Genomic DNA, 16,409 nt, shown 5'->3' on the forward strand with positions numbered 1-16,409 from the left:
CTCATGCAACTCAGTATCAGAAAAACAACCCAATCCAAAAATGGGTGAAGACCTAAATAGTTCTCGAAAGAAAATATACAGATTGCCAAAAAACACATGAAAGGATTCTCAACATCACTAATAATTAGAGAAATGCAAATTAAAACTACAATGAGGTATCACCTCACACCAGTCAGAATGGCCATCATCAAAATATCTACAAACAATAAATGCTGGAGAGGGTGTGGAGAAAAGGGAACCCTCTTGCACTGTTGGTGGGAATGTAAATTGATACAGCCACTATGGAGAACAGTATGGAGGTTCCTTAAAAGACTAAAAATAGAACTACCATACCACCCAGCAATCCCACTACTGGGCATATACCCTGAGAAAACCATAATTCAAAAATAGTCATGTACCACAATGTTCATTGCAGCACTATTTACAATAGCCAGGAAATGGAAACAACCTAAGTGTCCATTGACGGATGAATGGATAAAGAAGATGTGGCACATATATACAATGGAATATTACTCAGCCATAAAAAGAAATGAAATTGAGTTTTTTGTAGTGAGGTGGATGGACCTAGAGTCTGTCATACAGAGTGAAGTAAGTCAGAAAGAGAAAAACAAATACCATATGCTAACACATTTATATGGAATCTAAAAAAAATTTTAATTAAAAAATGGTTATGAAGAACCCAGGGGCAGGACAGGAATAAAGATGCAGATGTAGAGAATGGACTTGAGGACACAGGGAGGGGGAAGGGTAAGCTGGGACAAAGTGAGAGAGTGGCATGGACTTATAAATACTACCAAATGTAGAATAGATAGCTAGTGGAAAGCAGCCACATAGCACAGGGAGATCAACTCGGTGCTTTGTGACCACCTAGCGGGGTGGAATAGGGAGGATGGGAGGGAGACTCAAGAGGGAGGAGATATAGGGGTATATGTATATGTACAGCTGATTCACTTTGTTATAAAGCAGAAACTAACACACCATTGTAAAGCAGTTATACTCCAATAAAGATGTTTAAAAAAAAGATGATTATAGCACAAGGAAAACTATTAGTTTTAGGAAAATAATATCAACCAAATGGTATGGGAGTTAGGATGGGGGAAAGATTATTTCTGGATTGGGGGAGCAGAGAAACTTCATTGAGAAGTTCATGGGATTTGAGCAGGCCTTTGTAAAATAACCTTTGAAAGATTTTGACTGATATAGAGCAGGGCATTACCCTTGGAAGGAACAGTGTGAGCAATGGCATAGATGCAGGAAAGCATGGACCTTATAGAGGGAAATGTACATAGGCCAGTTTGGATAAAGGTAAATAGTGGAATAGAAAGATGAGAGAACAGTTCAAATTAGAGCATCTTGAAAGTGTCGCTGATAATATATCTGAACTTCATTCAGTAACCCATGGGAAGGCATCGAAGGTTTCTGAGCTGCTAAGAAGTCATGATCAGTGTTCTGCTCTCGGGCAGCAGTGGGTACTTTATAAAAGTTGGAAGCAAATATCAGGATATTGAATCCAGGAGGAAGGTATAAAGAATCTGATGATATTAGTGGGATTAGAAAGGGGGTAGTAGCTTCAAGAGACCCTCAAATGTAATATATAGAACCTGAGAGGTGATCAGAGAAGGAATAGATGGTAACTCTTAAATTTTATGAAAGAGTTACAGAATAATAAGGCAGAGGATCAGATATGCTTAAAATCAGGGAAGGTAAGAAATGTCATTTTGGAACATGTTTATCTTGAGACAAGAGTGAGCATCTAAGAGGAAATGTCCAACAGTTTAAGTTTGGGACTAGAGATAGTTTTAGGAGCCAGGGCTAGAGTTGCAGTGAGAGGATATATCATAACTCAGGGAAAGCACACACAGCAAACACGGATAAGAAAAACGCCTTGGGGGAAGAGCACCTATTATGTGCAAGGCATTGTAAAAAAAAAAAAGCTTGATATACTTTATTTTATATAATCCTTGCAACCAAGGTGAAGTGATTATCTTCATGTGAGAGATAAGGAGAAGTTCAGAGTGATTATCTCATTAGACCAAGGTCATACATTTGACAGTGTTGGGTGGCTCCAGGGTTTAGAGTTAGGTCAGCGGAAATTTACTACATCACACTGCAGAGCTGTCAAAGAGGCAGGAGGAGGAAAACCAGGAGAATTGTCATGAAAACAAGGGAGAAGACAAAGTGTCTTAATGAACTATGGGGTGACTGTGGGAATAGAAAAGATGGAGGTGAGGAAGTGAAATATCTTCAGTGGTTCCCAGAAGTTCCAGCTTTTGTTGGGAATTTGTGCCAAGACCACATAGATGCCAATCTTAGGTACATTGAGAGAGGCTGTTTAAGGACTTTGAACTGCACCTGGCCTGGCTGGAGGTTGAGTTCCATCTGCAAATGTACATTTTAACTTGCTCAAATAAGCACTTACCCCCAAAGCACCAGCTGATCTTCCAACTTTGTTTTTAGCAGGAGAGACTACTTTTTCAATTTAGGGTATAGGAAAATCCCAGATAAAATCAGAGTTATTCAAGTTGAAGGAGAGGGAGTACCCTTTTCCTCCTCCTTGCTCCCCTCTACCCTTAATCCACTTCAGAAAAGGGTTCTGAAACCTCCTTGCTGTACATAATAGTATTTGAAAAACCCCTGCTTTGCATTAAATTGGGGGGGGGGGTGACAAAGGGAAGTGACAGGTATTGCCCTTTATTATAGATGAGAAAAGCTAGAGAACTGAAGGAAAGAGTCATTTGCTTTAGGTACAAATAATTTAGGAATCCAGCTGAGAACAGAACAGGAGTTTTCAAACTCCCCAACAGTCAGCACTCTATTATCTCACTCTTGTCCCCAGTTTTAAAACAAATAAAATTTGTTTAAAAAAGAACATAGCACTTGATTTCTAAGATTCCATTCAGTAGATATTTGTTAACTACATATACGTGCAAAACAGTTAAGACCCGCTTAATAAACACTGACTCATTTTTATAGACTAAAAGAAAGGGAAAATAAACTATCCCAAAGTATCAGTATTATATTACCGAGTAAGGAGCTTTCTCTGTGAGACTGCAAAATTACAAGCGCCAGAAGGAGATTGTGTGGACTCCAATATTTGTTCAGACCCAATTTAAAGCTCTAGGCAGAAAAGAGGGGTTTTGTAGCTCCCAGTAGCTTTACAAAGCCTGCCTCATAGGCTGAGCAGGTAACTCCTGGGGAAGACCATGAGTTTGAAAATGAAAGCAGTGGCTAAGAAACTATAGTGTTTTGCAGGTTTTTTTCTACTCCATTTTGTGTTTGAAGTTAGTTTTATATTCATCTTCACCTATTTGCTTTAAACCACTTGAAACCAAATCCAAGTTAATTGAAAGGTTATGAGGGGTCCATGAACCACCTTTGGAAGAAGCAGTTTGCAAACAAGGGTTTTGAAACTCTCTTCATTTTCCCTATCTAGAGGAAACAGAATTTCAAAATCCACAAAAAAAGAATTTGGCAAGTTCCCAGAAGCCGGGAATCAGACGTAGGAAGCTGAAGGAGCTCTAGTCATCTAAATGGCTTCATAGACTAGTAGATGTTTCAACGTCTTCCTACCCCTCCCAGAGTTTTAAAGTTACTAAGTTTAGAAGATCTCTGTTTTCCTAGAGCGTTTTCCAGTCAGAAAGAATTTATGGTTGAAATAAGGAGGGGATAAGGCAGGAACTGTAACTGAGAAGAGAGGTGTAGTGTAGAGTCCTGGCAGTTTTCAGGCTGTGCCGTTTAAAAGCATTTCAGGGTAAGGCTTGCTTTTTATTTATTTATTTAGTATATGTGCTTCTGTTGCATTTTTTTTTAAAAAGGAAAAAATTAAAAAGAAAACTTTTGTTACCTTTGCTAGATTCATGGGGTGGGAATTGGTTGGGGGAATATTGATTTCTGGAGTAACTCTGGAGATTTGTGCATCGGTTATAATAGCTAACGCAGAGAAACCTTAATGGAGTAGACTGGAAGCTTCCATGATTTTACACAACTGTTTTGGGGAAAACACAGTTCTTATTTTAGTCAGGGGATGATAGGCACATCTGCTTCTATGTGAGAGTCCTTTCCTCAGATTCCCAAAAGCCTTCAAGTCAACCAGGGATTTGTTCCTTTGTTGGTAAAGAACTCTACTCTCTGGAAGACAGATTTGTTCATTGAAAGCCAATAATGACTTACGTGCATGCAGTCTATGATATTCTAGTACTAAGAGTTATTGGCTATTCTTATATCACAAATATGCCATTGCTAGACTGCATTGTGTTTTAGTTTATGTAGTTTTCAGACTGAGCTAAATATATAGACTTTCTCTAATACTTTGTACTTAGTAAATTTGCCAGTTTTTGTATATAATAAGTGTGGGGAGGGTATAGGATGTTGGCAGCACAGAATCACAGCTGTGGCTTGGGGGAACTTGAGGTTGGTTTGCAATGTGATACCAATCGGAACTCTATAGGCTAAAAATATCAGTAGACCAGTACTCCACCCTCAACCCCAGGTTTTAGTAAGGTCATTCTTGTTTCTATTTTATATGACTCAGTTCAAGGTCTAGGCAGCTTGGAGATTATCAGCTCAAGGTGGAACCTCTTATTTCTACCTTTAGATTCTCATGTCTAAGTGAAAGAGCTTTAGTTTCTATAACCATGTCATTACAGAGGGAAAAATAGTAAGTTTACGGTGGAGAGTTCTGGCAGACACCATCTTAACCAAGCGTTCTAGGTTCACATCACTAGGAGTCCATATGACAGCATGTATCCCCTGATATGATGCAATGAGAAGGGCACATCACACTCAAGCTGAGGCACCTTCTACAAAACAACTGGCCAATACCCTTCAAAGCGCTCAAGATTATGAAAAACAAGGAAAGAATGAGGAACAGTCACATATGGAAGGAGACGTACAACTAAATGTAATGTGGGATCCTGGATTAGATCCTGGAACAACAACAACAAAAAAGGACATTAGTGGAAAGAATTGGTAAAAAATAAATATTTTCTGTACTTTAGTTAATAGTATTATACCAAGGTTAATTTCTTAGTTTGTTAATGGTTTAATTGTTATGTAAGATATTAACATAAGAAGGTGGGTGGAGAGTGTATGGAAATTCTCTATACTATTTTTGCAACTCTTCTGTAAGTTTAAAATTATCTCAAAATAAAAAAATTTTTTTATGTAGTAACCTGAATTGGGCCAACTCTTTCAGTAAGTGTTAATTAAAAATTACTCTCTGAGGAGTTCCCTGGTGGCGCAGTGGTTAAGAATCCACCTGCCAATGCAGGGGACACGGGTTAGATCCCTGGTCCGGGAGGATCACACATGCCGCAGAGCAACTACGCCCGTGTGCCACAACTACTGAAGCCCGCATGCCTAGAGCCCGTGCTCCGCAACAAGAGAAGCCACTACAATGAGAAGCCCGCGCACCGCAAAGAAGAGTAGCCCCCGCTCAATGAAACTAGAGAAAGCCCGTGCACAGCAACAAAGACCCAACGCAGCTGAAAAAACTAAAATAAAATTATAAAAAAAATTACTCTCCAGAGTAATTATTCTTCCTCACAAGAAGAGTATTTCCTATCTGGAAATTCTTTTGTTCTTTAGTTCTTTTGTTATTATCATATATTGAATCATATCATATATTGAATAGATATAAAGTTTATCACAAATGTGTAAGTTGTAAAGAGTAACACCATGAGCACAAATGTAGCTTGAAACACTCCGTATGCTTTTTCCATCCCATCCCCTTCCCTCTCCCTAACCTCTATCCTGAATTTGGTATTTTTCATTCCCTTGTTTCTCTTTATAGGTTTACCTTGAAAGTATTTATCCCTGATGATATAGTTTTACATGATATTTAACTTTACATAAGTGGAATAATATTTTATGTATGCTTTTGCAATTTGTTTTTTCCCTAAATATTATATTCCAGAGATTTAGCAATGTTAATATGTATAACTTAGCTCACTCATTTTCACTACTATGTAGCTTTCCATTTTATGAACATACCACAAGTTACTTCTCTATTCTATCATTAATAGCCATTTGGTTGGTTTCCCAGTTTTGCTGTTATGAGCAGTACTATTGCACACATCTTCGTATGTGACATATTATGACAGTTTCCCTAGGGTATATAAATAAGATGGACTAGCTGGGTTATAGGGTAAATTCTCCATCAACTTTATTAGATAAGGCCAAATTGTTTTCCAGAGTGGTTTGTCCAATTTTTAATACCACCAACAGTATGTAAGTGTTCCAGTTGTTCCACTTTCTCTCTAGCACAGTATTATTAGACTTAAATTTTTTTTTACTAAGCTGGTGGGTGTGTATATTAAAATTTTAAAACATTGCCATTTGTTGATTGACTACTTTGTGTCAAGTACTGTGGCAGACGTTTTCATACATTATTTAATTTAATCCTCTCACAGTTCTTCTTAGCTCCCTAATGGAAACTAATGTTGTACTTAGTTTGTAATACATAATTACCTCTAAACCTCTCTCTGGCAAATTTATTCCTTATCAGATTTTTCTCCATCTTGTATCTGCTAAATTTATTTTCTGTTTCTTAAAAAAAAAATTATTCTCACTTTAGAAGAAATTTAAGGCATGAAGTGGTTAATAACTTGCCCCAAGTCACATTGTCGTTAATTAGTAGCAAACTTTGAAATGAAACCCAGTTCTCTAGCTCCTAATCCTTTTTTTTTACTCCATCTCTTCCCTTTTCCCTCCCACATCGCATTTCTTCTTCCCTACCCTCACATTCTCCTCCTCCTCCTCTGAGTTTAACAGCTTAAATGTATTTTCCAGTTGGCAGCTATGTAATGTGATGTGCGTGTAGAGAGCGTCACAAGACTGGGTGAGTGCCTGGTTCCAGCTAAATAGTCATTACTCAGGTCCCTGGCTGGCTGTTAAGTGTCACAACCATTTCAAATTCCAAGCTGTGCTGCTTGTGTGCATTTGGCCAGGCTACCCTCTCAAAGCTGTCGATGGCCCTGCAGGGGTTGGAGAGAATCCAGAACTTCAGGACCTCCCATCCTTGGCTCTCCTTTCTCAACAGTAGGAACCCCAAGCCTACTGTGGGGGTCCCTGAGAATTCTCAGGCAACTGAAGGTAGGACTGGGTGCCTAGAGAGTGATGCTATTAGAACTGCTCACGTTTGTTAGGAACACACAGATTCTGTTGACAGAAGAAACAGACCTTAGGTTGGGGTACAAAATTTGCAGCACAAGTAAATTTTTTCGGCCTACACAATATTTAATTTTACTTTTTAAAAACTTTGGATGCTTTTATAGGAAGCATGCACTCAGCAATTGGTCACGATGCCCAGCACTTCATTTCTTGTTGTTTTACACCTAACTGCTATTAACTCCCTGGCTCCTAAAGTTATTTGATGCAACTCTGCCTAGATTATTGAAATATGAATTGTATCCTTAATGAGGTCACTTGGGACTCACTGAGGGCAGAACTGGAAGATGCATTCTCATTCCAAAGTGATCACAGTTGCCCAGGTAATTTTTTTTTCTGACAGCCAAACATCCCTTGGCTGTAAATACTCTTTTACTTAGACTTAACACTCCCCCGCAAATTATGGATTTTTGTCCCATCTAATCTTGTTTGGGATAATTAAGATGAAAATACATGTAATATTTTCTAGTCTTGGCTTATGCATACTTAGTGACTTAGGAGAGCTGAAAGAAATTAATTAATTAAAATAAACATACTTTTTTGGCCTTTTTTGAATTGGGTTAAGAATGGAGAGATAGAAGGGTTTTCTGTGTAGCATAGTCATGGGGTTTGATAAAGCATAATTTTCAAAAGGTTAAAAAACATGACTCTCATGTAAATATAAAATGGACAGGTGTCACAGATTTTATTTAACTCATTAATTAACGAGGGAACCAGTAAGATGTTAAGACCAGTTCAAATAAAAATTTAGGAGCTGTGTATATATAGGCAATTTCATTAAAAAAAAGTTAAGATTTCTCAATTATATACAAAACTATTTAAAGTCCTAAAGTACATTAATCAAAACCTTTGGAGTTATCTTTTCCACCAGAGAGAAAATATTTATATCTATATTAGATGAAAATCTACAAGTTAACTGCCGCCCTATGGGGTTATAGAATAGTCCAACAGAAAACTAATCAAAGATGTAAGCCCAGAACTTCACTAAAAGATCACCCAATGATTTATTTTTCCTGTTTCCAAGTTTCAGCTAATTTTTCTGGCAGATTATAGTTATCAGCTTAGATTTGGTTGCCAGGAAGTGGAATCTGTTTCCCAAGTTTTGGAAATATAACTTTATGATAAGGCTGTATGAAATGAATTCTAAAATTTAGCATATGTATTTTAGAGGTAGATTTATTTTGGATTTCAGAGATCAAGTTCCAAGTTTCTTAAACATTCATTTAAGTAAAATGGTATTGGCAATGAGAAATTCCCCTTCTAAATTTTTTTATTTCCTTTACAGAAATCCCAGGGAATTTTAACTGGAACTACTCTGCAATGTCTGTATTTGAAAAGGAAAGTGAGGACAAACAAAATGGAGGTAGGTGAACTCTAAGTCTGTATGTCATTATTGTTGCCTCTAAAAAGTGCACACGTGCACGCACATGTGTGTACACTTGCACGTATGACAGATAAATAGACTGGCCAACCTACCAAACTACCATTTTAGCGAACTGACCAGGAAAGGAAATACACTTTGCAGAAGTAAATACTTTGTACTTAAATTTCAAGCTCCCTTGTTCTGTCATTTGAGAATTCTAATTTGAGTAGTTATACTTGCTCATCTTTTGTTCTTTTATCTGTACTCTTATTTTATTTTGTACTTTTATTTGGAAGTTCATCAGGAAAGCATGTGTTCCTTTTCCTCTCCCCATCCTTCACAACCGCCTCCTGCTAAAAAAGAAGTGGTTAATGTGAAAAGCAGTTGCTGAGGCTAATTAAGTCATCTTTTGCAGACTTTTTGCAGACAGAGCAAGTGGATCTGGCTATGGTGTTAGAGAGGATTTCTGTACCACTTCCGTGCTTTCCTGTGGTGTTTCAAAGTACTAAAAGGAGCTGGGGTAATCACACCCAAGCCACCTTTAAGAATGAAGCTGCCTGACATGAAAAAAGAAATCTTCTTCTAACATAAAATTTTGAGAAAGCAAGCCAGACTGTAGTTCTATATTTAGGCTTCCTTTTGAGGAGTGGAGAAGGTGCAGAGAATGAAATTAGGTCACTGATTTAACGCCACACTATACCTTCTTTACTTTCTGTCATTATGCAGTTGTCTGATTCCTGGAAGGAGCCCATTCCAAGGGCACAGGCCCTGGTTCTAGGAAGAGGAAGTCAGGGAGCTCCCAACAGAAGGAAAAAGCAAGAAGTCCTCTCCTACTCTCAGAACTGCTGAAAGAGAGAGGGTTGAGGAAAACAGGCTAACTGACCAATTTCTCCTGCATCTTCTTATGAACAGAGAATATGGAAGACAGTGTAAATCAGTGAAGCGAGAACACACCCTCACACCATACACAACAATAAACTCAAAATGGCTTAAAGACTTAAATATAAGACATGACACCATAAAATTCCTAGAAGAGAACATATGCAAAACATTTCTCTGACATAAATCGTAACAATGTTTTCTTAGGTCAGTCTCCCAAGGCAACAGAAATAAAAGCAAAAATAAACAAATGGTACTAATCAAACTTATAAGCTTTTGCACAGCAAAGGAAACCATAAACAAAATGAAAAGACAACCTACAGACTGGGAGAAAATATTTGCAAACGATGTGACCAACAAGGGCTTAATTTCTAACATATACAAACAGCTTATACAACTCAATAACAACAACAAAAAAAACCCCCAAACAACCCAATCAGAAAGTGGGCAGAAGGTCTAAATAGACATTTCTCCAAAGAAGACGTGCAGATGGCCAGTAGGCACATGAAAAAGATGCTCAGCATTGCTAATTATTAGAGAAATGCAAATCAAAAACTACAGTGAGGTATCACCTCACACCGGTCAGAATGGCCATTATCAAAAAATATACAGATAACAAATGCTGGAGAGGGTGTGAAGAAAAGGGAACCCTCCAACACTGGTGGAAATGTAAATTGGTGCAGCCACTGTGGAAAACCAGTATGGAGGTTCCTCAAATCATTAAAAATTGAGCTACCATATGATCTAACAATCCCACTCCTGGGCATATATCCAGACAAATCTATAATTCAAAAAGATACATGGACCCCTATGTTCATAGCAGCACTATTTACAATAGCCAAGACATGGAAGCAACCTAAACATCCATTGACAGATGAATGGATAAAGAAGATATAGATATATATACACACACAATGGAGTATTACTCAGCCATAAAAAAGAATGAAATAATGCCATTTGCAGCAACATGGATGGACCTAGACATTATCATACTAAGTAAGTCAGACAGAAAGACAAACATCATATGATATCATTTATATGTGGGATCTAAAAAAATGATAGAAATGAACTTATTTACAAAACAGAACCAAACACAAACATAGAAAACAAATTTATGGTAACCAAAGGCAGAAGGAGGGGGAGGGATAAATTAGGAGTTTGGGATTAGCGATTAGCAGATACACACTACTATATACAAAATAGGTAAATGACAAGGTCCTACTGTATAGCACAGGGAACTATATTCAATATCTTGTAATAAACTATAGTGGAAAAGAATCCAAAAAAGAATATATATACACATATAGCTGAATCATTTTGCTATACACCAGAAACTAACACAACATTGTAGATCAACTATACTTCAACAAATAAATAACTTTTTAAGAAAAGAAAATATAGAGGACAAAATACTTTAGGGGGCAGTAAGTTCAAGGTTAATGAAGAATGTGATAGTCAATAAAGGCTGATTAATTTATTCAACAAATATTTATTGATCACCAAATGCCACTGTGCTACATGCTGGCAATACAATAGCCACAAAACTAGACAGAATCCCAGACCAAATGGAGATTATGGTTTACTGAGGGACAGCCTTTAATTAAGTAATAAGACATTAAATAATAGCACAGAGAAATGTCAAATTATATCGACGGTAAGTGCTAGGAAGTCAAGGTCATATGGGGGGCACAGTGGTTAAGACCGTGGATTCTGGAGCCATACTGTCTAGGTTTGAATCCTAGCTCCACCACTTACTGTTATTTTTGGGAAAATCTCTTAATTTCTTTATGCTACAGCTTCTCATCCATAAAATGGGGCTAATAATAGTGCTACCTCATAAGGATGTTGTGAGGATTAAATGAGGTAATATTTGTAAAGCACTGGCACATGGTAAATACTAGGTAAACGTTTATGTCAAAAGTAATTTATAAGAGCTTGGTGCTCCCATTCAGGAAGATAATTAAGAACTTGAATGTTTATAAATGTGGATCATTTCAAAAAGTCAAAATTTTTACCAATGAAAAGTAATTGGAACCAGTTTTCTTGGTCTGAATTCCTTCAGATAGGCTAAGTCTACCTACTGCAGTAGAGTTATTGCTTGTGCTGTTTGGAGCAGTGAGCAGTTAATCCTGGTCCATCCTGTTGGCCTGAGTCAACAAAATAACAGTGGCAAAACCAGTATTTGGCAGGTAACTCTGCCCTTTTCCAGGCTATCAGCCTGTTCTGGTTGGAAAACACATAGTACATAGAGTGGATGTTGACTGGTTCCAGCATTTTGCTTACCTACTCTCTCCTTTCTATTTTTCACTACTTTCTTAGTTCAAGCTCTCACTGTTTCAAGCATTGATTATTGCAGCAATCTTTTAAGTCTTTATTCTGCAATCTGTTCCTCTGTAAATACGTCATATTAATCTTTCTGAAATTCCGGTTTTATCACATTTTTCCCTGCTCAGAATCTTTCTGGGATTCCTTGTCAGCTACTAGATAAAATTTAAGGTCATTAGCCTGCATTAAAAGCCTGACTTTATAGTCTTGTTTCCTCCCTCCTTCAGACTCTTCCTACCTACTGTACTATCATACAACTTGTCTAGTCTCAGTGCTGAAAATTTCATTAAGTTCTTTTTTTCTGCCTAGATACATGTTCCCTACATCTATCAATATATTGAATCTATATTCATCTTTTAGGTTTAGTGCAAGTCCTCTATGAAGCCTTCTCCAGCAACTCTAGCCACCAGTGCCCCCCACGCCCCTGGCATTATCTTTCCTTCTTGAATTCCTATAGTGCTTGATTTCTATAATTTTTAAAAATAATAGCCTTATTAAGATATAATTCACTTGTCATAAAATTCACCATTTTAAAGCATACAACTCAGTGATTTTCAGTACATTCACAAAATTGTGAACCATGACCATAATTCAATTTTAGAAAATTTTCATCACCCCCAAAAGAAACCCCGTACCCAGTAGGAATCACTCCCAATTCCCCCCACCTCCAGCCACTGGCAACCACTAATCTATTTTCTATCTGTATGGACTTGTCTATTCTACACATGATATATGCATAACATATACACATATATATAGAATCAAGTAATATGTAGCCTTTTGTGACTGGCTTCTTTCACTTAATGTTTTCAAGGTTCATGCATATTGTAGCATATATTAGTACCTCATTCCTTTTTATGGCTAAATATCATTTCATTGTATGGGCACACGACTATTTGTTTATCTGTTCATCAGTTGATAGATATTTGCATTGTTTCCACTTTTTGGCTATTATAAACAATGCTGCTATAAACATTTATGTACAAGTTTTTGTGTGGACTTCAATTCTCTTGGGTTTCTACAATTCACTGTAAATCTTATTAATATCCTGCCTTGAACTTTTACTTTACTGTTTTGCATATATGTTGAGTTTATCTACTAAGTTATCTACCTAGCCCAGTGCCTACAGAGTTCCCTCTGTCCTGGAGAGTTTACAAGCTTGTCCCATTTATTATACTTCTCCTTTCCCTCAGCTTTACCACCCATACACATATATTGATACAAATATCATCCTTGTTATCATCACCACTACCACAACACAACAGTAAAAATTATTAATAAGTATTGATAGGTAGTTAAATAATACTAGGTAGTAAATTCAAAAGGGTGAGATACACTTGTATGTATTGACATGGAAAGATCTACAATACATATTATGAAAAGAAAAAAGCAACTAGCAGAGCAATACATATAGTAGCATCTCATTTGTTTAAAAAACACATATAGGTGTTTGTGTATATGTATATGTTTGTAAGTAAATACTCTAAGGAAGGGACCCCCAAAGGATATACGCCAATCTGTTAACAGTGGTTTCCTTAGGAAAGGGAGAAGGCGTGGGAAAGGAAACTTTACATTTTTTCTCTATATATTTTTGAGTTTGGATCTTTTACAGGTAAAATATGTTTGCTTTACTTTGGTGATTTGAAAAACAATTAAAGAAAAAAGTGTAATCACAAAGGAAAAAAAACTAAGTTGGAGAAACTAGAAAGAAAGGACAGAAGAAGAAATAGTACGAAGGAAGAGGGCATAGATATTGCAGGGCAGTAGGGCAGAAAATTAATCAGAGCCTTAGTAATAGAATCCTATGCAACACCACATCTAAATAAACACAAAAAAATAGACATCAATGTTGCACAACTCTGTGAACATAACAAACACCATTCAATTGTACATTTTATTTTAAACAGATGCATTGTATAGAATGTACATTATATCTCAATAAAGTTACTTAAAATAAAACAGACATCTAAAATTTTTAGAGCTAGTTTCTAGAATTCTGTTTGTTTAGAAAATTTAAAGCAACAATTGAATTAATTTGTAGGAACCTTTCTTGACCTCAGTAAAAGTCAGGGTAGCCAGATAAAATACATGATTCCCAGTTAAATTTGAATTTTAGTAAACAATGAATAGTTTTTTAGTGTAAGTATACCCCAGGTAATATTTGGGACATATTTTGTTTTTGTATTTTTATTTGCTAAATCTGGCAATGCTAAACAAAGGGAATTAAATTTTGAATCTTTTATAGTTAAATTGTTTCTTTGGCATCACCAAGCTTTGCTCTTAGGTCCAGCTTTGTGTGAATGGCATTTTGTTTCTGATGGCCTTTATCATAACTTTCCCAACCTCTCATCTCCTATCCCAAGGAAAGTTTTATGATTGAGAAGCACTGAAAGTGATGTCTAGTAGTTCAGTCAAACATGATGGTTTTTACCTTTGCCACATTGATAAGAAATCATTAGTTCTACATTTCAAATGAGGTCAGAATGGTAAAGCACCACTCTCAACTCCCATCTCCCAGTTGATGTTTCTGTCAGCTTCTCCCTTGGAGAGGAAAGGGGAAAAAAACAAAGGTCTCCAAGAGGAGTAGGGGGAGGGGACTTTGGTTTTGAGCACATTCTGAATTGTGTCAGCCAAATCAATCTTGTATGACATCCTGTTAATAAATGAGGGTTTGCTTTTTGCTTTTTACTATCTTTCTTTTCTTTAGTGTCTTGTCCTTTGAGCAATTCTAGTCTTGTTCTGCTAAACTTGGACAGAAGAATTAGTGAAGCTACAGAGGATGATCAGAGGCATGGTAACAGGAGAGCTACAGTAGTTCAAGAACTAGACTTTTCATGACCTTCAAGGTTTTAGAGAGCTTCCTCTCCAGGTTGTTTTTGACACTGCACTCTACCCACCCTCTTCAGTCATGCTGATTATCCTCCTGTTTGCTGACCTTAGAAAGATCAACAAAGAATTAGTCTTAGCTGGGGTTTCTCTTTCAGTCCAGCTGTTCTGTGATTATATAGATACTCCCACAAGGAGGAAGAGGTGATTATTCTCCTTTGGAGGGGTTTGGACAGAAATCTGACCATGATTCAACAGAATGTGTTTCTAAGCATCTATTCACTTGTGTGCTTGTTCATTCAACAAATATGTGTTAAATCCAGGGCCTAATGCTGAGCTAACCAGTGGGATACAGAGATTTAAAGAAAAGAAAAAAGTAAAAAAGACATGGTCTCTATCTTTAAGGAGGTCTTTGTTTAGTGGGAGAAGATGGTATTAGAAGTATTATAAATGAGCTGAATGTAAACCATGAGACATAGCAATGGGTAGACTGAACCAGAAACACGTAATGAAATGGTGATGAGACAGCAAATTAGTTACTGCCTCTTCCGCAGGACCGCTGACCCTGGACTTTCCCATGATGACTCTCAGCTATGTCATTTAGCTATTCTTCATACCATTCTTTAGATAGAAATATCATCTGGTGACTGCACTCAAGATATCTTAGAGATGCAGTCTGGAGAGATGAAATATAAATGTTCTTGTGTACCCAAGACTGGAAGCCATATGGGCAGCTAAATCAACTGATAGCTATAATGTTCCCATTATGCTTTTTGACTACTAGGATAAATCATGATCATTTGGAATCTAAGAAATTCCAGAATTCCTACTGTAAATTGATTCCAACTAATCTGAGCAGAAATTCCAGAACTTGGTCAGTTATCCTTCCCCTGGCACTCTCTTCACTGATTTTTAGAGATGGGTGAGTTTCAGTCATATGCATTAAGTGACTTGGGTGAAATCACCTAGGCCTGTTGATCTAGAATGACAGCAGGGGGTTATTGCTGAGTTTCTCTCACCAGCACCTGGGCTTCCTTGATCTGGGAGTCTGGTGGTGTAAGGAGAGGGGACCTTGACTAATCTACTGGTTAGAGACTTGTACTTCTAAAGGTCATCTCACTGCTCTTCTGTCTTTAGTTGGAAAATCCTATTTGTGATTGCTTTCCCACTGTGAGCAAGGAGGTCTTTGCTCAGAACCTCCTAAGACTGATTGCCTCCTGACCACCTAGCCTGACTTCCTTTTTCTCCCTCCCTCCTTCTTCCTCCTGCTTCCTTTTCTTTCTGTGTGCCACTTCTTCCAGTTCCCTCTTACAGAGCCCATTTTCCTTTTTAGTTTCTGCCATTTCCTTCTCTGGGTGCATCTCCAATTTTCTGTAGCTTTAACTCCTAAAACTTGAGATTGGATTACATCAAGATTGCATAAGAGCTATGTTTTTCACTCTAGCATTTGATTCAAAACTCTTAAGTACATACTTAGAGGCTTCTCCTACTTTGACACTTCTCTTCTACTAACATCCCACCAAGGGATTTTCCATCACTAGACTGTGGCTTTTGTACCCTTTCTTCTTCACTGGCTGAGTCAGCGTAGTATATCCACAGGAGATAGCTGAAAGTTCAAAATCTACTTTGAGCACAGACAACTGTATCAGTGATCCTTGTGGAATCTCCTTGACATAGCATAAGATAAAGGACAAAAAAAATATCATTTAATAGTACTTTTGATGTGTCAGGTATTATGTAGACAGTTAATGAGTGCCATCTCATTTAACCCTCATATTAGCATATAAGGTAGATTTTACTATCCCGTTTTACACATGAGGAAACTAAAGCCCAGAGATGGAAAATGACT

General features: G+C 37.2%; 1 protein-coding gene across 1 annotated transcript in view; it reads left to right on the plus strand.

Annotated features, from left to right (window-relative positions):
- LOC136125082 (phospholipid-transporting ATPase FetA-like) overlaps positions 1-16,409 on the plus strand; it is a 107,519-nt gene that overhangs the window by 29,810 nt on the left and 61,300 nt on the right. Inside the window, exons 2-3 of the mRNA XM_065879910.1 lie at positions 6,948-7,092; positions 8,453-8,530. Coding sequence (XP_065735982.1) covers positions 6,948-7,092; positions 8,453-8,530 — 223 coding nt within the window. The remainder of the gene's footprint in view (positions 1-6,947; positions 7,093-8,452; positions 8,531-16,409) is intronic.

This window comes from Phocoena phocoena, chromosome 6 (assembly GCF_963924675.1).
Source record: "Phocoena phocoena chromosome 6, mPhoPho1.1, whole genome shotgun sequence".
Classification (NCBI taxonomy): domain Eukaryota; kingdom Metazoa; phylum Chordata; class Mammalia; order Artiodactyla; family Phocoenidae; genus Phocoena; species Phocoena phocoena.